The 22,744-nt window shown below is 37.5% G+C and overlaps 6 protein-coding genes across 8 annotated transcripts; 3 read left to right on the top strand and 3 right to left on the bottom strand.

Annotated features, from left to right (window-relative positions):
- Positions 1 to 1,703: 1,703 nt before the first annotated feature.
- LOC111806974 (uncharacterized protein At4g14450, chloroplastic) lies at positions 1,704 to 2,138 on the bottom strand. Its single transcript, XM_023692529.2, has one exon. It carries the CDS (start codon positions 2,126 to 2,128, stop codon positions 1,784 to 1,786), a length of 345 nt encoding a protein of 114 aa, XP_023548297.2. The 5' UTR covers positions 2,129 to 2,138; the 3' UTR covers positions 1,704 to 1,783.
- Positions 2,139 to 4,157: 2,019 nt separating this feature from the next.
- Positions 4,158 to 6,706, bottom strand: LOC111806468 (uncharacterized). The gene is made up of 5 exons (XM_023691803.2): positions 6,510 to 6,706; positions 5,002 to 5,116; positions 4,826 to 4,915; positions 4,623 to 4,721; positions 4,158 to 4,533 (listed from the first exon to the last, which is right to left on the bottom strand). Exons 1-5 carry the CDS (start codon positions 6,575 to 6,577, stop codon positions 4,432 to 4,434), a joined length of 474 nt encoding a protein of 157 aa, XP_023547571.2. The 5' UTR covers positions 6,578 to 6,706; the 3' UTR covers positions 4,158 to 4,431.
- A 2,839-nt stretch (positions 6,707 to 9,545) lies between these two features.
- LOC111806479 (uncharacterized) lies at positions 9,546 to 11,204 on the top strand. Its single transcript, XM_023691818.2, has 5 exons — positions 9,546 to 9,785; positions 10,133 to 10,247; positions 10,321 to 10,410; positions 10,490 to 10,588; positions 10,785 to 11,204. The coding sequence occupies exons 1-5, from the start codon at positions 9,718 to 9,720 to the stop codon at positions 10,884 to 10,886; spliced, it is 474 nt and encodes a 157-aa protein (XP_023547586.1). The 5' UTR covers positions 9,546 to 9,717; the 3' UTR covers positions 10,887 to 11,204.
- Positions 11,205 to 12,346: 1,142 nt separating this feature from the next.
- On the top strand, positions 12,347 to 15,796 carry LOC111806592 (CASP-like protein 5B3). Its single transcript, XM_023691968.2, has 3 exons — positions 12,347 to 12,948; positions 14,855 to 14,987; positions 15,072 to 15,796. Exons 1-3 carry the CDS (start codon positions 12,818 to 12,820, stop codon positions 15,264 to 15,266), a joined length of 459 nt encoding a protein of 152 aa, XP_023547736.1. The 5' UTR covers positions 12,347 to 12,817; the 3' UTR covers positions 15,267 to 15,796.
- A 1,090-nt stretch (positions 15,797 to 16,886) lies between these two features.
- On the top strand, positions 16,887 to 20,206 carry LOC111807451 (WAT1-related protein At4g08300). 3 transcript variants are annotated; one of them, XM_087129467.1, is made up of 7 exons: positions 16,887 to 17,223; positions 17,779 to 17,841; positions 17,921 to 18,037; positions 18,129 to 18,366; positions 19,451 to 19,570; positions 19,690 to 19,841; positions 19,917 to 20,206. In XM_087129467.1, the coding sequence occupies exons 1-7, from the start codon at positions 17,018 to 17,020 to the stop codon at positions 20,035 to 20,037; spliced, it is 1,017 nt and encodes a 338-aa protein (XP_086985593.1). In that variant the 5' UTR covers positions 16,887 to 17,017; the 3' UTR covers positions 20,038 to 20,206. The 3 variants fall into 3 exon arrangements, with proteins under 3 accessions (XP_086985593.1, XP_023548952.1, XP_023548953.1); XM_023693184.2 differs by having other exon boundaries at positions 19,451 to 19,609; XM_023693185.2 differs by lacking the exon at positions 17,921 to 18,037 and having other exon boundaries at positions 19,451 to 19,609.
- A 1,059-nt stretch (positions 20,207 to 21,265) lies between these two features.
- Positions 21,266 to 22,373, bottom strand: LOC111807442 (RING-H2 finger protein ATL16). The gene has a single exon (XM_023693175.2). It carries the CDS (start codon positions 22,371 to 22,373, stop codon positions 21,480 to 21,482), a length of 894 nt encoding a protein of 297 aa, XP_023548943.1. The 3' UTR covers positions 21,266 to 21,479.
- Between the last annotated feature and the right edge of the window lie 371 nt (positions 22,374 to 22,744).

Genomic DNA, 22,744 nt, shown 5'->3' with positions numbered 1-22,744 from the left:
AAACATTTAGGGATCGTGTTGATAGAACCCGGACGAAAAAATGGATTATTCGACCTTTATTTGCATTTTAGGAAGCAAGGAAGGTTGTGTTTGGAGAATATATGGGCAACAATTTGGTTCTCGATAGTTTGTAGTTTGGGGGAATATGTTTACAACTTACAAGTTGTGATTTTGTGTTTGTAGCTTTCTCCTTGGTATCAACCGCTTTTAACTCGACTAACTCAACCCGACTCATATCTATGGTTCATTTCAAATTTTGTTCCGTTTTTTATATCGTCATCTAAGTAATTAGTGGATCGTGTCATTTATCTAAATTTTATCTAATACAGTGTTCTGTCGCTTATCAACATCATAGGTGTTCGTGGGTTGAGTTGATACATTTGTTAAGCTCAACTTAGTTATTTGGGTTATAAATTTTTTCAACTCGAGTAATTATTATTAGATAATGAACCCAATGAGCCTAACCCGAACCAACTGCAAAATATTTAGATTGAGTAGAATAATTTTTTTTTTCTTGTATATAATTTATGGGTTTGTTTAGCTCAAAACGAACTAATTTTAAGAAAATCATGAATCAACTCAATTCATAAATTTTTATTTATTTGAACCCGACCCAGTTCAAATAAATTGATAATTCAACATAAAATGTACGGATTAAATTGAGTTCGATCGAATTTTCTCTCGTGGAGGACGGAGGGGAGGTTTCTATGAAGAAAATATGGGCCAAACAATACATTTTACTTTAAAAACGGAAAATAAAATTATGATTTTTTTTTCTTTTTCCCTTAATTTTGAATATTGACGATTCAAACTGTATCAATATCTTAAACATATCTGATAAATACGCGAATAGTTTGTGTTTGGCTACCACATTAGATCATTGAGTCACACCTCAACATAGTGGGTAGCCAACCCATCTATATCTAATATGTTAAGAGTATCATCTTGTACGAGTAATTATGGGTATGGTATCACAGTCTTATTAAGAAGAGAGTATGTTGTAATTCTATGTGTAGTTTGTTAAAATGAAACATGGGAGTGGCATCCATTCTACTATGTGCGTGTTGAGAAAGACAAGTGTCGTAATGCGATGAAGGAGGACGGTGCATCATCTTAACACACCAAAAGGAGTGTGGATGATAGTCAAGCTAAGATAAAACTAAGATCGTAAGTAAAGATATTGTCGAGAGTGTTGAGACAAGCTTAAAAAAAGTTGGATAGAGTTCCAGTGTGAGTTTCGACAAACAGCTTTGAAATTAATTTTTTATAAGTGAAACGTGAAAATTCACCAAACTTGGTGTCAATCAGACACCCGACAACTCTTTGGCCCCATGACTTGAGTGAGCAACCCCATTGCACATGCATGTGTCATGGTGCACAATGTCCAGTAGCACGAGTGTAACAACACTGTGCTCCGTCCCATGAGCTGAGATTGCTATTCATTTTGTCAACATTGTTCAACCCAGTATGCAGAAATGGGTCACGGGTCAATTCTTAATAAACGTGTTCGAGGAAGCAATGAATGGTTACATACATGCACATCCCAAATTATAAATTTTATACAATATTAATTTATTCAGTCACAATGATTATGAAATGATTAATGATGAACGCATTAAAAAGTAATTAATGATATCCCAATCATTCATCATATTTCCATCTCTCTTCAATCACTTCAATCACTAAAAAAAAAAAAATAATAATAATAATAATTACAATTTTCATTGGCATTCAAATTTCATAGATCGAAGAGTTTATTAGAACAACAACAACAACAAAAAATCTAAGCAGGGACGAATCTGGGATCCATAGGGCCGGAATCGTACTGAAAAGGGGCGGCCGGATGCTGCCATTTCTTAAAAACCGGCGGCTTCTCCGGCTCCGATTCTTTATGATTTGAAGAATTGGAGGATCCTTGGCCGGAATTAGGCGCCCAAGTTTGTATTTCTTTGGGTGATGATGGGGAGACGAGCGGGGTCAAGAGAGGGATGGCGACCTTCCAATCGGGGCGGTTGATTTGCAGGGACGCTGGCGCCCGGCTCCGGAAGCAGCCTGGCTGCTGCTGCTGCGGCGGATGGCGGCGAGAGGCACCGGGGGGAGTGGAGGTTCGTCTGTGTGAATCAGGCATGAGGGAAGGGAGAGGGAATTTGAGGGTTAAAGGGGAAGAAGAAGATAAGGATGAGGCAGAGGAGGAGAGGTAATTATAAAGGGGGCATCAGGCATCAGGCATCAGGCATAGGCATGGGCATGTGGGATGCAACATTTAGTGCTTCACTTCTTTTCAACTTTTGTAACTTTTTAAGTTTATTTCATATTTTGTGTTTGAAGGAATAAAAAATAGCATCTTTTTTAGTTCAACGTGAACTAATCAAAGATTCGTTTGAATACTAGTCCATCTTTTCTTTCAAGGGCGGTTTGGCTTTTCCTGTAGGGAGATATTGCTCTTTTTTGTCTCCGCTAGCAATATTGTCCTTCTTGAGCTTTCCCTTCAACGGTTTACTTGCATTGTTCTTCTTTATTCCCACTAGTCGATATTGTCTTTTTTCGACTTTCCCTTCAAGGGTTTTCTATCATTATTCTTTTTTGGGTTTGTCTTTTAAGATTTACTACATTGTCCTCTTTGGTCCTCACTAGTAAATATTGTTCTGTTTTAGGCTTTTTCCGTCTTTCTCTACTCCTGTTGGGAGATATGTTCATTTCAAGGGCTTCCCCTCAAAGTTCTAATAATGTAGAATCTGACATTATTAGACATTCAAAAAGCTACAACACTAACAACATGATGTATTTATTTATTTTTTTTATATGGGTTTCTAAGATTTTTGAAAAAGAATGTAATAAAGTCTGATGTGGATAATGAGAGTGGAAAAATCTAGAAACAAGGAGATATTCTTAACTTGATGTTTTTGTTTAAAGGAATAAAATGTGGGCATAAAACACAAGGGATTCCAATCTCTGCTTTTGACCAATTTTATTTTTTGGTTGAAAAACTTTATTCAAATTCTCAACAAATACTAAAAATTCAAACAAAAATATTTATTCGTATTTTTTTATTTCCCCTCCCTTTATAAATATTTATGGAATTTAATAATTAATCCACCTCCTTATATTTAAATGACTAATAATTAAGTAATAATTGCCATACGAGACAGATTAAACACGTGGCAGACAAGGGTGGCGTGAGAGTATGGCTGTGACAGTGAGGAATCCGACGTGGCATCAGATTGACTTGTCGGTAACGACGTTACGACGGTGTCATATATCTTGACGTTACATATTAACGGACGTGGTCAAACGCTAACCTTTGGAAAAGTTGAGATAAGAGTACACGTGTATGGCGGATATTTGTTGATCGGAACACCACAGGCCAGGAATAATTTTGAAAACGAAATCCAAAAAAAAAAAAAAGTTAAATATTCCAAATGGTCCTTAATTTTCAAGTGATTTACAAATTGCTCCTTAGCCCTAATTATAAAACGTAATTTAGATGTCACAACTTAATTACTAATTTAAGTAAATTTTATAAATCGTTTTATTTACATAAATCTATGTCACAATAAAGGCCCTCATACGTCACACCCACCCCAAGATTCATTCTCGAGAGATATCAAGGATTTTTGGTATTGAGCTCGCTCAAAAGTTCGAACTTGGAACGTCTAAACCACCGATACATTCACCTACAAGTTCCAAGAACTAAACCATCTCTACCTTAGAAAGTATGACTCTATTCTAACCTAACCCGACTCATAGTTTGAGTTTCGGTTTTGCTCATATTTAGACTTGATTGACTCGATCTCTATCCTTGAAAAGAATATTGACTCGTATCGAATAACATTTCTAACCATCATATCACTATTTCGTCGGTAGTAGGAACATGATTAAAGTTTATGAACTTTTCAAAGATAAATCAGAGAATGGTGAGCTTCATGAGGATCAGAAACTATTCCTACACTTCAATCTCACAGATAAATGGATGGTAGATTCCTAATGAATGGCAGACTTGATAGAAATCAAAATGATTGCAGAGATCGTAAATGATGGTTCGATTCGATTCGAAAGCATGTTCGTTGATACGAGACTTCCAAGATTATTCAAAATATGGTTAGATGATTCTCCAGAAAAATTATCAACATCCAAAAAGATGCACATCAACATATAGTTCTACAAATAAGGTTAATTGAATAAAAGATTCTAATCCTCTGAAAACAGTTTGAATGGAGAAGATGTGTCTAAATCCCTTCATATTTGACTGTAATGAACTCCAACAACAACATTCGACAGTCAATAGAGAACTGAAATTCCTAAATGAGTAAATCTATCATCACAAAAAGGATTATTAAATAAGAAGCTTTTCGATCTGAGCCCCAACCTGAGTGAAGGGAATGGAAAGGAATGGTACGATTTCGAGTTAAAGAAATGGCTTGTCTTACATTTCTAGTTCGTTTTGGCTTTGTGTGCCTTCTTCTTCTGTTGCCTCCTCGAAATCGAGTTCTTTGTTCCGATGAAGAAGAGCAATGCACCAGCAAGTGCCAGGTGCTGCAAAACGAAAAAGAAGCAACGAAATATATGACGTTTGCAAGAACACGAATGAATTGGCTTAGTGCAAACAAATTTGCTCAACTCACCAATAAGAAATCATTCATTAGTATACTGAATTGGGACTTGTCACGACCATAGTTGAAAAAATCATACAGAATTGGTGTGCTAATTGCCAAGTAGAGAAGCTGCATAAACAAACAAGCTTGGCTGCTATAATGGGAATAAGAACAAACTGAAAGCAACTTGAAGTAATAAAGGCATCAACAAAAGGAGGCAAAGCAAATTCTACCAGAAGATAAGCTCCAATTGGACTCCCAAATACAAAGAGAAGGCCACCAATGCCTTTAAGAGACAAAAACGCAGCAACTAAATGGGAAACCTGTAGAACAAACTCATAATCTGAGTACAAATGAAAAAAGGGTATGAAGGTTCAGCAGTTCAATCCACAGAAGAACTGAAACTCACGTCGATAACGGGTAGGTCGAATCCAAATCGAGCGGAGACGTTTCTCCTAAGAGTGTACATCTTCGGAATGAGTTCCTTTGCAGCAGGTCCACCATCAGTGCCAAATTCATTGAACCTAACAATAGACGCCTTATCAAGGTCAACATAAACACAAACTTGAAAGTTCGATCTTATTCCTCATGTATTTAACTTAACATGAGGCCGGAGAGCATAGAACCCAGCTAAGTCATTAGCCACGAGTTTTGCATAAGCAGGTAAAGAGTACATGTGTTGAGCTACCAAGGAAGTAATAACCCCTAAAGGGGCTAAAACCTGTTCAAATCATTTTGTAATAATAAATTTGATCTGTTTTACCGAGAAGGTCTAATAGAATTGTTTTCCTAACAAAAACCTACATAGCAGTTCCAATGCTACGCCTACAACCACTCGGCCATCTCTCCTACAAAATGATTATGGCCCAGAAACCGAGTGATAGAAAACAATATTTACAGGCACATTAGAATTTAACAAGAAACAAGAAGACAACATAGAAATCCTTCATTTCATTGTATGTTGGACGTATTAGATTTCCTTTATATTCTAATTTTTCATGATCGCCCGAGTAATGTTCGACTCGATTAACTTTTTCACAGTGAAGAAGAAGACCCGATCCAATCTTCAAATCACAGAGCGTAGAAATAAGCAAAATGCAAATCTATCTAACACAAGGTAAGCAAAACTGCACTTGTATTGCCTGAAAGATAAAATTCGAAAACCTTTTCGACCTGTTTCCTTAATTAAGATTGATTCCTAGAAAAGGATTTAGAAAGTTCCATCTCGTTGAAAACACACACAAAACGAAAAAGAAACCTAGAACCTAAAACAATCTGATAATTTCCTTCTATCAAACCACTAAGCTTGAAAACAAATTATCACAATGATGCATAATTTAAATGAATCAAATATTAAGAATGACCCAAAAGTGAAGTGGGTCCTCAGGAATCAACTAAAAATACAGCTTCTTAAGAATTCATCACAACGTCCAACATTCCAAATCGAATCTCAAGAAGCAATAGGTCAATATCCAGCGAAGAAAAATTGGTAAAAACTCTCCATTCCTCACTAATACAAAAACTAAACTCTGTTTATCCCTTAATCCCCTTCCATTTCCGAAAAACCTTCACTCCTGATTTCAAAAAAATCACATTCAAACCGTCCAAAATGGTAAAAAAAAGGCAAGATCAACAACCAGAATATAAATCCCAAAAAAAAAAGAGCAATAATCTTTACGATTGGAAAACTAATGCGACAAATATCGTCAAACATCAGTGAAAACACAAACAAAGTCACACACTACAGCGCCGATTACAAACCCCTAAAATCGATCATCAGAAGAACAAACAAACACAGAAATACGATCAAAATTAGCAGATCTACAGTAGAAGACAACAAAAATAACCAGATTGAAAGAACATAGAGATAATACAGTCCGATCTGAAAATGTAAAGAGAGAGAGAGAGAGATAGTACATTTGCCAGGCGGAAAGGATGAACAGCGAGGCAAAGAGGACCCTTCCAAGGAAAGAGAAGAACCCCATTTTAGAGAGAAAGAGAGAAAACGAAGGGCTGATCTGAACCTTGGCGCTGGTGGGATCGGAAACTCAGAGCTCCGATAAACTCCAACGGGGGCGGAAATTATAGAAGAGAAGCCTAAAATCGTAAAATTAAACGCCCAAACAGTAATGCTAATATATATATTATTTATTTATTTATTTATTTATATTAAATTAGAGTTTCTATAAAATTATATATTCATGATTTTCTTCTTATTTAAAATTATAATTTATTTACATAACTGGATGATAATTAACTTGTGTTTGTTCACTCAAAGTCGAAAGTTCAAATTGTTCTAATTCATGTACATTTTCAGGAGGTCAGTCAATATAAATAATAACGACAAATTTATGTGTTTAATCTTGTTAATATAAGTAATAACGACAATTTCTTTTAAGATTTTTTAACCATCAAAATTTCGTGGTTACTGTCATTCACATGTGGTATCTATTAATTCATGTACTCTTCTTTTAACCGGCCCCCATCAATCCCTATTGGATATAATGTTGCAATAATGCTCAATTATAAGTATATAGAAGAATTATTTTCATTTCGGCCCGTTACGTATCATAGTCAGTTTCATAGTTTTAAAATGTGTCTATTAGGGAGAGTTTTTCACACTCTTATAAGAAATGTTTTGTTCCTCTCTTGAACCCATGTGGAATCTCACAATTCACCCCCCTTGAGAGCTTAGTGTCTTCACTGACACATTGCTTAATGTCTAGCTCTAATACAATTTGTAACACCCCAAGCGCCAGCAGATATTGTCCTCTTTGGCCTTTTGGGTTTCTCTTCAAGATTTTCAAAACGCATCTGCTAGGGGTCGACACTCTTATAAAGAATGTTTTGTTCCTCTCTCCAATTGATATGCGATCTCACATACGTGATCAACTCAACACTAGCTATTGCGATCAAAGCACTTCAGCAGCCCTCGATCTAATTACACTAATCTTCTTCTCGTACTTACTCGATAGTATAAGATTCATGTAAATTCTTATCTGTATCTAATGAATCCGAGTTTGTACAATCTAATTCAATGATGAATTTGATTACATTGACACGAATACGATGAGATCTGTCCTTGAAATCTTTATAATGGTCTTATTGAAGAGCATTAAATAGGCCATAATAGAGAGAGTTGGGGGAATTATGGATACAAATTTGAGTTCACTTAAGAACAACTCAATGTGTGCTATTTAACAATCCAACTTGGCTTCACCTACCCATTGGTCATTATTTTTTTTAAACCTTGAGTGGAATGCAAGTTTTAATTAATTTATTAAATTTTTATATTTAATTTAATTAAAGTGCTTGGGGGTAATTGTTTAATAAATGTTTGAGCTTTTAAAAAATTTATAATAGATTTTTAAATTTTCACATAAATTAATGAAATTTAAGAAAATATTTTCTAATTTTGTATCTAATATATGATTTGTTTTAAAAATTTCATAAATATATTAAATATAAATTTTAATTTTTGTATAATGCCGTAAAATTGAAATTCTAATATACAAAATTGTACGTGGATGTTAGATACAAATACAATATTTGAGAATAAAATTTATAATTTAATAATAAAAAAGATTTGAGTAGATCTTAACTCTGGTCGTACCTTCAATCTAGACTATAACTCGGTTGATTGAGATATATAATCTCAAATTAAAAATTAAATATTCGAATATTTTATTTTGTATATTTAATAAAATAATAGAAAAGAAGAAAAACAAAAAAAGGAAAAGGAAGTTGTGGAGTTGTGGGTTCTAAAACGACAAAGTTTCGGTCGGCTACTCAGATCACGTGCATCACGTGCTTTGTGTTTATAGCTGGTCGACATCATTTTTTAAAGGCCTGTTTTCCCAACGTTTTCATTTTATATTATTTTTTTAGATTTAATCACAAATTAATTAATTAATTAATTAATTAAAAAATAATATATTTTATGAATGACGTGGGTTAGGAAAATAATGAATTTGAATCGGTATTCAAAATTACATAGCTACGTTATCTACTTCTTGCTTCGTAAACTATTTTCATAACAACATGAGTATTTTCAGTATATTTTGTCTTCGATACCTTATAAAAATTCTTATAAATTCATCTAATATAAAATTGCTCATAGTAAAAAATAGGTATTTAATCATTAAAATATAATTTAAGTTAAAAATTTTATATTTTTAAATGGAATCTTAATATCGTAAAAATAAATTATAAAATTGATAAAATTGATTTTAATTATTTCAAAATTACTTCTAAACACGTCGTTTAATATATTATTTTAAAAAACAATTCGAATGAAAATGTTTTGTATTAATTTATTATATTACAAAGTAAACGACTATTATAGCATGAATTAATATTAAATGTGTAGAAGTTCTAAGCCACGATCTAAACGCATAAACTCTCAATTTTTTAATAAATAAATAATAGTTAGTTGAAAAAAAAAAAAAACAAGGAAAATAATGGGCATTAATTAATGTAAAGAAAATTAGATCTAAATAAAATAAAATAAAATAAATTTTAAATATCCCATTATTCTTAAGCCTATAATGGTAAATTACTATATATATTCAATTAATTTTGAATTAAGGTTCAATAATACTCTTAAATTAAAAAAGGTTTAAAAAATACTTTTAATTTTTTTTAAATTGACCATAAATTTTTTTTGTAAAGGTATTTTTATTAATTTAAATATTTAAAGTTTTAAAGTTTTATATTAATTAGTCTAATAAATTTTTTAATTTTCTCCATAATAAATGGGAAAAGTAGCATTAAAAATGAAGTTGCTCAATCATACTGCCACGTGGCTGACTTGTTGCAAATTGAACGAATACGATTGGTTGGAGTACGTGGAGGCAAGGGGTAAGTCAGCAAAGTCAATTTTGAAGCGAGTACGGATGAATTCTACAGTCGCGCGAGTGAAACTTGTAAGAGATTATTTCGAGCGCCGAGTTTAGATTTAAGAGAGGAGAAGAAGAACCGAAGGCGGCGAAAGGAGAAGTTTTACAGACATCGAGAGAAGAGAAGGTTTCCCTGTTTTTCTCTTTTGAAGTTTCTGTTCTTCTTCTTCTCCTCTTGTTTCGGTTTCGAAATCTCTGTCGGAATCGGAGCTGTTTTTGTGACGGAAATGGCTTTCGTTTCGTTTGTCGGAAGAGTTCTCTTCGTCTCCGTCTTCGTTCTCTCTGCTTGGCAAGAGTAAGCAACTCAGATCTACTTCATTTTGTTGCTTTTTTTTGACTATTCTGAGGTTTCTTCACTGGACATTTGAATTTTCAGATGTAGGGTCACTTTCTAAATGTGTATTTGAAAACCCCTCATTTAGGGTTTTAGTTCATGAACCTTTTCAGTTATGTAATCATGGTAGATTCTGTTGTTTCTTCTTGTTATGAGCTCAGATCTGTGAGTGGAAATGATGGGAGTCTTTCTATTTTGTTTGAACTATGTGTTAGTTCTTGGAAAATTTGGACTCTGTTTGTTTCTCTCTGGAATGTTTCTGCAGGGGATGAACTGTTTTGGATCTTGATTTCATTTTTGTTCTTCAGATTCAATGATTTTGGTACCGATGGAGGAGCGGCGGCCAAGTATCTGAATCCAAAATTCAACGTTTTCTCTCGCAATTTTGAATCTCATACTGGGTTGGATTTCCCCAAAGTTGAGGTGAGGAAATGCTCACGGTGTTTCTCATGTTTCTCATGGCGATTGTTCTTTAATTTCCATCCATTTTCAACAGATCCTACATGTTGTGGCTGGTGCCATTGCGCTGAAGGGCCTTGGAAGCCTGCTGTTCATCTTCAACAGCTCCATTGGAGCCTTTCTTCTGGTATGATATGATATCAAATTTTATAAACCAATATTCATTCGTTTACCAATTTGAATTGTTGAATGTTCTTGCTGGGTAGATCTTGCATCAGGCCATAACTGCACCGATCTTGTACGATTTCTACAACTACGACGTTGAGAAGAAGGAATTCAACCAACTTTTTGTGAAATTCACTCAGGTAATTGAACTAATGTAGCATGAATGATGAATCTGATTGTTTAATGGCCTAACTACAGAAGCTTGAGATCATAGTTGTATCTTAATACAAGCTAAATAAAGAAAAAACGTGATAACTCGGTCAATGTAAAGATACGAAATTGATTCGGGCTAAGATATGGAATGGATCATAAGGTTGTGTGGTTGATATTATGCAGAATCTGGCATTGTTGGGAGCGTTGCTGTTCTTCATCGGTATGAAGAATTCGTACCCGAGGAAGCAAGTTGTGAGGAAGAATCAGAAGTCGAAAACATCATAGATTATGAAGGAGGAGGGTTATGTTTATCTTTTCTGTAGGACTCTTTTTGGAACTCTGAACACTCATATGATCATTTCATTTTGTTGCTTTGGTTACTCTTCTATGTTCTTGAGGTTGGAGGTTATGTGATTGTAATGAAAGTTCTTTCACATAATTTTGAAGCTTCAATGTGTTTTGTTGTGTGATTGTAATGAATGGGATGGAAATGGGAAGACTTTTCTTTAAAGGGCAGGAATAGGGGAGACATCGAAAGCCAAGTTATATACGTTCGGTAACCTTACTTTTTAAAATTATTATGTCAAGTCTATCGTTAGTAGATATTGTTTGATTTGGCTCATTACTTATTGCCGTTAATCTCATGGTTTTTAAAATACGGTTGCTAGGGATAGGTTTTCACGCGTTTACTAGGAGATGTATTCGGACTCTTATACAGAATGTTTCGTTCTCCTCTCTAACTGATGTTGGGTCTCATAATCCACCTCCTTAATGGCTAGCGTCCTCACGGGCAAACACTGTTCGATATCTATCTCTAATACCATTTGTAAAAATATAAGTTTACTGCCAGCAGATATTGTCCGCTTTTGCCTGTTAAGTATTGCTATCAGGTTTACAGTTTTAAAACGTGTATAGTAGGGAGAACTTTCTCTACCCTTATAAGAAATGTTTCGTTGTTCTCTCCAATCGATGTGAGATCTCATAATCCACCTCCTTAATGGCTAGCGTCCTCACGGGCAAACACTGTTCGGTATCTATCTCTAATACCATTTGTAAAAGCTTAAGTCTATTACTAGCCGATATTGCATGTTACGTATTGCCATCGGGTTCATGGTTTTAAAACACGTCTACTAGGGAGAAGTTTCTTTACCCTTATTAGAAATGTTTCGTTGTTCTCTCCAATTAATGTGGGATCTCACAGTTAATGATGCGCAACATATACGTGGATAAGTAGTATTTTTTAAAATGATAATAAAAACCAACTTAACTCGTGTATTGAACGAAGTAAAGTCTTTTTGAATTCAATTAGAATATGATATAAGTTGTTACAATAATTTTCCTCGAGTAGCGTAGTTTTAAATATTTTACGATGAAGAAGCTTGTTGTTGTTTGTGTTGGGGTTGACAGTCTACCTACCGTGTGAGTATCGGCTCATGAGCATTTAATGAAATATTTGAACTTTAGATTAGGTAGTGAGAGTATATGAGATATTTGAACTTTCGATGACAACGCTACTCGTTCCTATGTTAACAGTTCCCGTTCCATGAACTCACACCCTTTTGACAACTTGATCACCTGCCGAAATTCAAACATTTGATAAGTAATTCAAGTGTTTCTTCATAGGAGGAAACAAAATAGTTGTTAAAACTTGATCCAAGCATTTAATTCTTCTAACACACACCAAAATGAATTAAGAGTGATAACAATCATGAGAAAAACAGTAAAAAGATGAACAAAAAGTGGAGCTGAAGCAACAAAATCCAGACAGTCTCGAGTGCTTCGCCCACAAGTTTCATAAGCCCCAAGGTTGTCTTCTTTTATACCATTATTTTAAAGAATCCCCTTCAATTTGTTCTTCCATTCCAAATTGACAACACCCCACCAAAACCCAGAGGATATGGTGGACCAATCAACGCGTGCCGCCGAAGATCGCCATTTAGGGCTTTTCATTTGTCGTTTTTACTTTCCTTCTACTTTTTTATCTCCCCATTTCCGTCCTTCAAAGATCAATGGCACCCAGGATTGATAATCGCTTCAAAACCCATAAGCCAGAAGCCACCAACATCCGCATTACTCTGTTTTCTGGCGTTGATTGAACGATCTGTTTAGATTTTGCTGATTAGGGTTTCTGGGTGTTGATTTGGGGCATGATTTTGTGAAAATGGTGGGGTTTTGAGGGTATTCTGTGGATTGTGGATGAAGAATTGGAGGAAAACATGTTGGATTTTGCTGGGACTCCAGGGACATTGACTGGGCTTGTGTTGAGGGTTTTGCAATGTGCTTTTGCTGCTGGGGCTGTTGCTTCCATGGCTACCTCTGTTGGCTTCTATAACTTCACTGCTTTTTGGTATTTATTGATTCTTCCCCCTTATCTTGTTTTGGCTTGATTAGTATTGATTTTGCATTGTATTTAGTGAATGCTGCTGCTCTGTTTAATTCTTTCCTTTTAGTACTGATTTGGCTGCTTTTGGTTATGGCTTTTCATTGCTGCTTTCTAAGTTTTAAGATAGCTATAAGTTGAATAGAGCACTCCATTTGAGCTTTCCTATGGCAGCTCTTGCCAAGAACTCTCAAATACCATTCTTGAGCTTAGCATTTTCGGTGAGATCTCACGTCGGTTGGAGAGGGGAATGAAACACTCCTTACAAGGGTGTGGAAACCTCTCCCTAGTAGATGCGTTTTAAAAACTGTGAGGCTGATGGTGATATATAATGGGCCAAATTGGACAATATGTGTTAGTGGTAGGTTTGGGTTGTTACAAATGGTATCAAAGCTAGACACTGAACGGTGTGGTAGTGAGAATGTTGGCCTTCAAAGGGGTAGATTGTGAGATCCCACATTGATTGGAGAGGGGAACAAAGCATTTCTTATAAGGGTGTGGAAACATCTCCATAGTAGGCACGTTTTAAAGACCGTGAAAGTGGACAATATCTCTTAGCGGTAGGCTTGGGCTGTTACAAATGATATTAGAGCCAGACATAGGGCAGTGTGTTAATGAGAATGCTGGCCCCCAAGGGGATGGATTGTGAGATCCCATATCGGTTGGAGAGGGGAATGAAGCACCCCTTATAATGGTGTGGAAACCTCTCCCTAGTATATGCGTTTTAAAAACCGTGAGGCTGACGGTGATACATAATGGGCCAAAGCGGACAATATCTGTTAGTAGGTAGGTTTGTGCTGTTACAAATGCTATCAAAGCCAGACATCGAGCGGTGTGCCAGCGAGGACACTGGCCCCCCAAAGAGAGTGGATTGTGAGATCCCACATCGGTTGGAGAGGGGAATGAAGCACCCCTTATAATGGTGTGGAAACCTCTCCCTAGTATATGCGTTTTAAAAACCGTGAGGCTGACGGTGATGTATAACGGGCCAAAGCGGACAATATCTGTTAGTAGGTAGGCTTGTGCTGTTACAAATGCTATCAAAGCCAGACATTAAGCAGTGTGCCAGCGAGGACACTGGCCCCCCAAAGAGAGTGGATTGTGAGATCCCACATCGGTTAGAGAGGGGAATGAAGCACCCCTTATAATGGTGTGGAAACCTCTCCCTAGTATATGCGTTTTAAAAACAGTGAGGTTGATGGCGATACGTAACGGGCCAAAGCGGACAATATCTGTTAGCAGGTAGGCTTGAGTTGTTACAAATGCTATCAAAGCCAGACATCGAGCGGTGTGTTAGCGAGGACGCTGGCCCCCCAAAGGGAGTGGATTGTGAGATCCCACGTCGGTTGGAGAGGGGAACGAAGCACTCCTTGTAAAGGTGTGGAAACCTCTCTCTAGTAGACGCGTTTTAAAAACCATGAGGCAAACGGCGATACGTAACGGGCCAAAGCGGACGATATCTGTTAACGTTAGGCTTGGGCTGTTACAAATGATATTAGAGCCAGCCACCGGGTGGTATGCTACCGAGGACGTTGGCCTCCAAGGGAGGTGGATTGTGAGATCCCACATTGGTTGGAGTGGGGAACGAAGCACTCCTTACAATTGTGTGAAAACCTCTCCCTAATAGACGCGTTTTAAAACCATGAAGTAGACAGTAATGGGCCAAAGCAGATTGGGTTTGGACGGTTACACTATCTTCTTCATTTCCACTCATGAAACAGTCATTGAGAAATCAGTGAAAATAGTTATAGAAGAAACTGTGAGATGCCCTCTGATACCATACGAACTCTGAATTTTATGTAAATTTATCAAATTTGAGATGATATACGACATGAACTGAACTCCGAGTTTGTGATTGAATCATGATTTGCAGCTACGTGATCGCGTCGATGGGCCTGCAACTGACATGGAGTTTTATGCTGGCATTGTTAGATGCATATGCTTTGTTAAGGAAGAAGATGCTTCACAATCCTATTCTAGTCAGCCTCTTTGTAGTTGGGGATTGGGTGAGACACTAAAACACCTACAAAACTCTGAGTTGTTTTAGATTATAGGGAACTTCAAGCATTCATCCAGTTCTTGGTTTTCAGGTGACAGCAACATTGTCTCTAGCTGCAGCTTCCGCCTCGGGCGGGGTAGCTGTATTGTTCTTCAGTGACTTAGGACGCTGCAGTTTCGGCGACGAATGTCAAAACTTCCAAATCTCTGTCGTTTTAGCCTTCCTAAGCTGGATAACCATAGCCATTTCAGCTCTGATTATGCTCTGGATATTGGCTGCAGTTTGAACACAAGCTCATACCGGAGACGAATGTCGAAAGTTCCAAATCTCTGTTGTTTTAGCCTTCCGAAGCTGGATAACCATAGCCATTTCAGCTCGAATTATGCTCTGGACATTGGCTGCACTCGAAATCTCTCATAAGGGAACCAAGATATATGATAGAACGCTGCCAATGAGGTGTAGGAGTTCGGTTTGCGTTTTTTTAGTCGAAGGTACAAGGATTTGAACCTCTGACCTTGGGAAAAGGTGCTCATGCAGGCTACCGATATTCTTGTATTTGGTTGACCATTTGGTTGATTATTAAGCCGTTCGCATCTGTCCGAATCGCCAAATGGCAACCGCTGATTGGCTGCACATTCTCTTTGAGAATCAGATGCCTTTGGTGTTGACCACCTAAACTATGGATAAAGCCAAGGAGAGGTGAGAATGGGTGAGACTTTGTGATACTCATATTTGGTATAGGATTTTTAGAGACATCGTTTATTCCTTTGTTTTATTTATTTATTTTATTTTAAATATAGTTAATTAATTAATTGATATTGATTTACCAATTTAATATAATTCTTATTTTTTTATTAATTAGTTAACATTATCTTAAATATTAGTTAATGTCAAAAATAATATCCGATATACTTTATAGATGAAAATATACTTTATTATTAAACTTTTAAAAGTATAAATAATACTCTTAAACTTTAAAATAAGTTTCAAAAATACCCTTAATTTTTAATTTTTAAGTAAATTCCAAAAATACCCTTAAATGGTTCTTCCTATCTTTTTAGGAATCTTAATCACGACCCCTCCCTTTCAACCTCTGCCGCAGTAGAATGTACCTCCTAAAGAGTTCAACCAACTCCTTGAAACTAGAGGGCTATGTAACAGCCCAAGCCCACTCTTAGCGAGTATTGTCCACTTTGACTCGTTACGTATTGTCGTCTCACGATTTTAAAACGGGTCTGCTAGGGAAAGGTTTTCACACCCTTATTAGGTGTGTTTCGTTCCTCTCTCCAACCGATGTAGGATATCACAATCCACCCCTTTTGGGGCCCAAGCCTCGCTGGTACACCGCCCCGTGTTTGGCTTTAATACCATTTTAATAGTCAAAGTCCACCGCTAGCAAATATTGTCCGTTTTGACCTGTTATGTATCACCATCAGCTTCATAATTTTAAAACGCGTCTACTAGGGAGAGGTTTTCACATTCTTATAAGGTGAGTTTCGTTTCCCTCTCCAACGGATGTGGGATCTCACAGGCTAATATAGAAACCTTGATATGGAGAGAACTTCTCACTTCTAAAATAACCATCATCCTAAACTACAAATAGAGCTCCCGTCCATCTCCAATAGAGAACCAAACTAAGGGCCACACAAACACGTATCGACCACCACCACTGAACAACTGTTGAGTCGTGATATGAATCGTTGGCAGCAAAATCGCCCCTTAATTCAACCAAATTTGTGCATGGTTCTTTTAACATGAAAAACACGATTTTGCTCGAACTTTCCATATATTCTCCGCTCTAAAGTTGATATTTTCATATATTCTTACTACTAAAAATGTTTTGGAGGAGTAAAGTAAAAGGTATTTGTCCTCATCTCATTGATAATGACTGTGAACTAATGCTCAACAAATAACCTTTCCTTTTCTAACTTAATACTTGCAAATAAGTTCTTCTATGTGTACACTCTCAAACTTAGCTCAAAGAGTTTGTATACAAAGGAGGAGCCACGACATCGGTGGTGGATATCGGTCGTTGCCATGATGAAGAACGTCTATTTGTTACGAGTGTTTTTCGAGAAGTTCAAGCCACACATCCTCATAATTCTAACCGAATTTGGCTACACATTTTTGTATTTCTTTACGGATGCTTCCTTCAAGCATGGTATGAATCCTCACATCCACGTTACTTATCGACAAATCGTTGCTACCATCGCTTTGTTTCCCTTTGCTTATTTTCTCGAAAGGTACTGTGATTTTCATCTCGAATTCGTCTTTTTTATTCTAATTCATGAATGATAGAGAAAGAAACAAAAGATGGACTTTGAACATCTTCTCCATCATTTGATCTCATAAATCCTCCGAACTTGAGGATTATTGTGAGATCCAACGTCGGTTGGAGAGAAGAACGAAACATTCCTTATAAGGGTGTGAAAACCTCTCCCTAACAGACGCGTTAGAAAAAACCGTGAGGCTAACGATGATACGTAACGAGTCAAAATGGACAATATTTGTTACCAGTGGGCTTGGACCGTTACAAATGGTATCAGAGTGAGCAGTGTGCCAGCAAGGACAGTGGCGCCCAAGGGGGTGTGGATTGTGAGATCCCCATATAAGTTGGGGAGGAAAACGAAACATTCCTTATAAGGGTGTGGAAACCGCTCCCTAACAGACACGTTTTATAAAATCACGAGGCTGATGAACATACGTAACGGGTCAAAGTAGACAATATCTATTAGCGGTGGGCTTGGGCTGTATGAGCATTTCTTCTATTCATATGAACATTTGTTTGGTTTACATAGAAAATCAAGACCGAGGATCACGGTGGCATTATTCTTAGAGATTTTTGTTCTTTCACTTTTCGGGTAAGTTTCAATTAATGTCACACGTTCAATTCATCCCGATATCTAAATTATAGAGATTAAAACGATAATGAAATTGCAGGACGAGTTTGAGTCAAAACATGTACTACTCAAGCATGAGATACACATCTCCTACCTTCCTCTCATCAATGGTTAACACTATAGCTTGCTTGACATTCATAATTGCAGTAATGTTCAAGTTCAGTTCTTTAGATACTTAAAAACTATTGATTAACACATATTTGATCGAAATCAAGAACTGATACTCTTAACTCTTTGATCATGGCCAGATTGGAGGCTGTTGACCTTCGAAATCCAAGAGGAATAGCCAAAGTGTTGGGGACATTGGTTTCATTGGGCGGTGCGATGGTAATGACTTTCTATAAGGGACCCATCATTACAAATCTGTGGCATCCCTTAATCCATATGCAACACACAGCTACTCATCATGTTCATGAGAATTGGCTTAAGGGTTCGGTTCTTACTGTTTCAAGCTGCATTTCTTGGGCCCTTTCCTACATTATGCAGGTCCCTAATCCTCACTTAAAATCCCCACTAAATTTTATAGCTTTTATAAGTTTCATCTTGTTCTAAATATTTCTCCTCGTCGTCGCCATCGTCATCGTCAAAAGCCTAGTCTAGATTTTGAATGACGAAGAATGATCATTCTTCACTCGGATCTAGAATGAGGAGGGAGGGGGCGATGTTGACGATATGAGATAATGTTGAGTTATGATGTCTACGGCTCATTTATAGCTTAATCAATGTTTATAAATAGTAAAACTATATATGACAACCGGGAGTGGTCAAATTATATATGGTAGATGAACGGGCTAATATGGGCTAATATCTATTAGGGGGTGGGGCTCGGGTTGTTACAAATGGTATCAGAGCTAGACACTGGGCAGTGTGTTAGCGAGGACTTTGGCCACTGAGAAGGGTGACTTGTGAGATCTCACGTCGGTTAGAGAGGGGAACAAACCACTCTTGATAAGGGTGTGGAAACCTCTCCCTGTTAGATGCATTTTAAAAACCGTGAGGCTGACGACGATACGTAACAGGCTAGAGCGGACAATATCTGCTAGCGGTGGGATTGAGTTGTTACAAATGATATCAGAGCCCGTCACTGGGCAGTGTACCAATGAGTTTGTTGACCCCCAAGAGGGTAGATTGCGAGATTCCAGGTCAGTTGGAGAGAGGATCGAAACATTACTCATAAGCGTGTGGAAACCTCTTAGTAGCAAACGAGTTTTAAATCCACAAAACATTACTTATAAGGGTGTGGAAACCTCTCAGTAGCAAACGAGTTTTAAATCCACAAAACATTACTTATAAGGGTGTGGAAACCTCTCAGTAGCAAACGAGTTTTAAATCCACAAAACATTACTTATAAGGGTGTGGAAACCTCTCAGTAGCAAACGAGTTTTAAATCCACAAAACATTACTTATAAGGGTGTGGAAACATCTCACTAGCAAACGAGTTTTAACGAAACATTACTTATAAGGGTGTGAAATCCTCTCACTAGCAAACATTACTTTCTTCATTCTCTGTATTCTCCCATGCTTTGAACAATAGATATGTATATATATTAATCTCAGGTGAAAAATGCAGGCATTTACATTAAAACGATACCCGGCTCAGCTATCATTAACGACATGGATGAACCTGATCGGAGCAGCACAAACAGGCGTGTTCGCACTGTTGACACAACACAAGCCAGGAGTTTGGAAGGTTGGAATCAACATTGATCTATGGTGCATTATGTATGCTGTAAGGAAACTCAGGAAAGCAACCTTGATAGCCTTAGATTGTGATGTGTTAATAGTGATGCCAAAAATGAATACTCGCAGGGCATTGTGGGCTCAGCGTTGGTGGTGTATATACAACTTTGGTGCACTGAAAAAAAAGGCCCAGTTTTCGCCACCATGTACAGTCCACTTGGTGCCGTTTTGGTTGCGCTTTTGGCTTACTTTGTTCTTGGACAAAGGCTTTACGTCGGCAGGTAAGAAGCTTCATATCTTTGTAATGGTGGATTGAGATGAACACTAAATTTTATGCTATTGTTCTATTTTTGTAGCATTGTTGGTGGAGTTATCGTGTTGGTTGGGCTTTATTTATTGTTATGGGGCAAAGAAGATGTACATAAGCTTCGAGATGAGTCTATCGCTAGTAATCATGTTTCACACGATGAGCCTTAGTTCGCATGCTCGTGGAATAGATTATCATTGAACGTTTCTTGTTTAGGGAAGATTTTTCTGATGCAAATTCGAGTATGACTTGTCAGACGTTTAGATGGAAGCTTCGGAAGATCTTGAATGGAGTTATGAAAGGTGTTTCGAAAGGAAATATGGATGAATTTTTCGATAATCAACTTACATTGAAAGCAAACGTGGAGAATCTCTAGAATGGATTTTAAAACATATGTTAGGGAGATGTTTCGTTCTGCTCTCCGACCGATGTGGGATCTTACAGTTCTCTACCCTCTTGGGGGCCAACGTCCTCACTAGCACACTGCCCAATGTCTAGCTCGGAGGTTAGGGAGAGGTTTCCACGCCCTTATAAGTGATGTTTCGTTCTACTCTCCAATCAATGTGGGACTTACAATTCTCCACCCCCTTGGAGGCCCGCGTCCTCACTAGCACGCTGCCTCATGTCTGGCTCAGAGGTTAGGGAGAGGCTTCCATACTCTTATAAGGGATGCTTCGTTCCTCTCTCCTATCGATGTGAGATCTCACAGTTCTCCATCCCCTTGGGGGCTAGCGTCCTCGCTAGCATGCTACTCGATGTTTGGCTCAGAGGTTAGGGAGAGGTTTCCGCACCCTTATGAAGGATGCTTCGTTCTGCTCTCCAATCCATGTGGGACTCACAGTTCTCCACCCCCCTTGGAGGCCAGCATCCTCACTAGCACACTGCCCAATGTCTGGCTCGGAAGTTAGGGAGAGGTTCCAACAACCTTATAAGGGATGCTTCGTTTTGCTCTCCAACCGATGTGGGATCTCACATTCCTCCTCCCTTTGGGGAGCAGTGTCCTCGGTAGCATGCTTCTCGATGTCCAACTCGAAGTTTTTAACACCCTTATTCTCTCTAACCGAGGTAAGATCTCACAATACACCCCTCCTTGGGGACCAACATCCTCGCTTGTATGCCACTCAATGTCTGCTTCGAATGATACCATTTGTAATAACCCAAACATACCACTAGCAAATATTGTCCATTTTGGTTTATTAAATATCACCCTCCGTCTCACGACTTTAAAACACATCTATTAGAGAGATATTTACACACATTTACAAGGGATCTCATAGTAGATCTCTTAGGTTATTTCCTGAACATAATCATCTTCTATGTACAGTAATAATCTTGAATTTTATATACAATAATTATTAAAATTAAATACTTAATTACTAGGTTTTAGAACAGTGGAACGCATATCAGCTCGGTTTTGATGAATTCGAAAATATAAAATAGACTCGAGACGAACAAATCCGCTCTTAAAGCACCAAAAATTTCACTCAAAACCTCCAAATCAAAGAAATATGAACAAACTATGGTGTAATCTACATCACCAAATTACAAATTACAATGATGAAAAAATCGACAAAAAAGAAGGGGAAAAAAAAAAAAAAAAAAAAACAGGCTTTTAAGGTTGAAGCTGAATGGGCAAAACTCCATTTCTAGATCCTCTGCCACTCCCAAAGGAAAAGAAAGATCTTCGTACTCTGTTACTGCAACCCTCTGCCTCAACCCTACTCTCACCGCCGCCGCCGCTCTGCCGCACCGCCGCCTGCACCGCCATATACAGCTGCCGGTCGCCGGAAGAATCCATCGAAAACGACCTCCTAATGGGCTGCACTAAAAACTCCTTATCCTTCTCCCTCATGTCAATACACTCATCCCCCATACTCGTAACCTTTCCAAACGGTGGAGGACGGCGCCGGTCGGGATTCCGACCAAGTTCAATCACAACGAAATTCATATCGGCGGTGGTGGCAGCGACGGAGCTGCCGGAATTGAGAGGCAAATCTCGAGGGGAAGGGGATTGATCGACCGGAATCAACCAATTTTGGGCGGAGATTGAGGTTCTACAAAGTGGGCAATTGGGATTATTCTGAAGCCAAATGTCAATGCAATCAATATGAAACAAATGGCTACAAATCGGAATCTTTCTCAATTGCTCCTCCGGCTGAAATTCCGTCAGGCAAACGGCGCATTCGCCACCACTGGTTGTTTCCTTAATGGGTTTCTTGTAATTAATCAATGGGATTGATTGAATCGTTGATGGGTCTAACCCACGTGGTTCCACCGGCTGCCGGAGTATCAACGTCTCTTCACGGCGGCGAGAAAGGGAAAACCGGCGGAGGATTTCAATTCGTTGCCAGTTGAGACAGCATTTGATGACGAAGATGTAATAGCCGACGAGTAAGAACGCAGTGGCGCAGATTCCGATGACGGCAACGGCGATAATCGGAAAACTTGAAACGGCGGTGGAGGAGTGAAGCGGAGTGGCCGACGGAGAGATGAGGGGTTTTTCCATTAATTTGGAGTTGCAGAGAGGAAGCTTGGAGAAGACGAAGATTGAAATTTGGAAGACTTCGATTCCTTTTTATTTTTGTCTTAATATTTTTGGAAAAATTTGTCTGTGTCTTGAAATTTGTGTACTTTGATTACGTAATGGAAAATTAAATTAATTTGTGGGTTGCACGAAGAACACTTTTTTTTTCTTTTTTTTTTTTTTTATAATTATTTTTCAATTATGATTTATTGTAAAATGATTGGTTTCCTAACTAAAATGTGTTTTTTTTTTTGGGATATGATCGATTGTTTATAAAGTTAATTTAAAAAATTAAAATTAAAAATTTAGTGTTGAAAATTATTGAAAATATATGTAATTTTAAACACAAATTT

This window comes from Cucurbita pepo, chromosome 12 (assembly GCF_057944985.1).
Source record: "Cucurbita pepo subsp. pepo isolate OVF chromosome 12, ASM5794498v1, whole genome shotgun sequence".
Lineage (NCBI taxonomy): Eukaryota > Viridiplantae > Streptophyta > Magnoliopsida > Cucurbitales > Cucurbitaceae > Cucurbita > Cucurbita pepo.
Note: the sequence above shows the minus strand (reverse complement) of the source record. Positions and strands in the feature narration are given on the sequence as shown.

Bases quoted from the DNA above. Each gene is read 5' to 3' on its own strand.
- LOC111806974 (XM_023692529.2), bottom strand. From the start codon at position 2,128: ATGCCTGATTCACACAGACGAACCTCCACTCCCCCCGGTGCCTCTCGC.
- LOC111806468 (XM_023691803.2), bottom strand. From the start codon at position 6,577: ATGGGGTTCTTCTCTTTCCTTGGAAGGGTCCTCTTTGCCTCGCTGTTC. The intron at 5,117-6,509 runs GTACTATCTCTC...GTCTATTGTTAG, and splicing joins ATCCTTTCCGCCTGGCAAAT to GTTCAATGAATTTGGCACTG. The intron at 4,916-5,001 runs GTGAGTTTCAGT...TTTGTTCTACAG, and splicing joins TCGACCTACCCGTTATCGAC to GTTTCCCATTTAGTTGCTGC.
- LOC111806479 (XM_023691818.2), top strand. From the start codon at position 9,718: ATGGCTTTCGTTTCGTTTGTCGGAAGAGTTCTCTTCGTCTCCGTCTTC. The intron at 9,786-10,132 runs GTAAGCAACTCA...TTTGTTCTTCAG, and splicing joins GTTCTCTCTGCTTGGCAAGA to ATTCAATGATTTTGGTACCG. The intron at 10,589-10,784 runs GTAATTGAACTA...GATATTATGCAG, and splicing joins TTTTTGTGAAATTCACTCAG to AATCTGGCATTGTTGGGAGC.
- LOC111806592 (XM_023691968.2), top strand. From the start codon at position 12,818: ATGTTGGATTTTGCTGGGACTCCAGGGACATTGACTGGGCTTGTGTTG. The intron at 12,949-14,854 runs GTATTTATTGAT...CATGATTTGCAG, and splicing joins TATAACTTCACTGCTTTTTG to CTACGTGATCGCGTCGATGG. The intron at 14,988-15,071 runs GTGAGACACTAA...CTTGGTTTTCAG, and splicing joins TCTTTGTAGTTGGGGATTGG to GTGACAGCAACATTGTCTCT.
- LOC111807451 (XM_023693184.2), top strand. From the start codon at position 17,018: ATGATGAAGAACGTCTATTTGTTACGAGTGTTTTTCGAGAAGTTCAAG. The intron at 17,224-17,778 runs GTACTGTGATTT...TGGTTTACATAG, and splicing joins TTTGCTTATTTTCTCGAAAG to AAAATCAAGACCGAGGATCA. The intron at 19,842-19,916 runs GTAAGAAGCTTC...CTATTTTTGTAG, and splicing joins CAAAGGCTTTACGTCGGCAG to CATTGTTGGTGGAGTTATCG.
- LOC111807442 (XM_023693175.2), bottom strand. From the start codon at position 22,373: ATGGAAAAACCCCTCATCTCTCCGTCGGCCACTCCGCTTCACTCCTCC.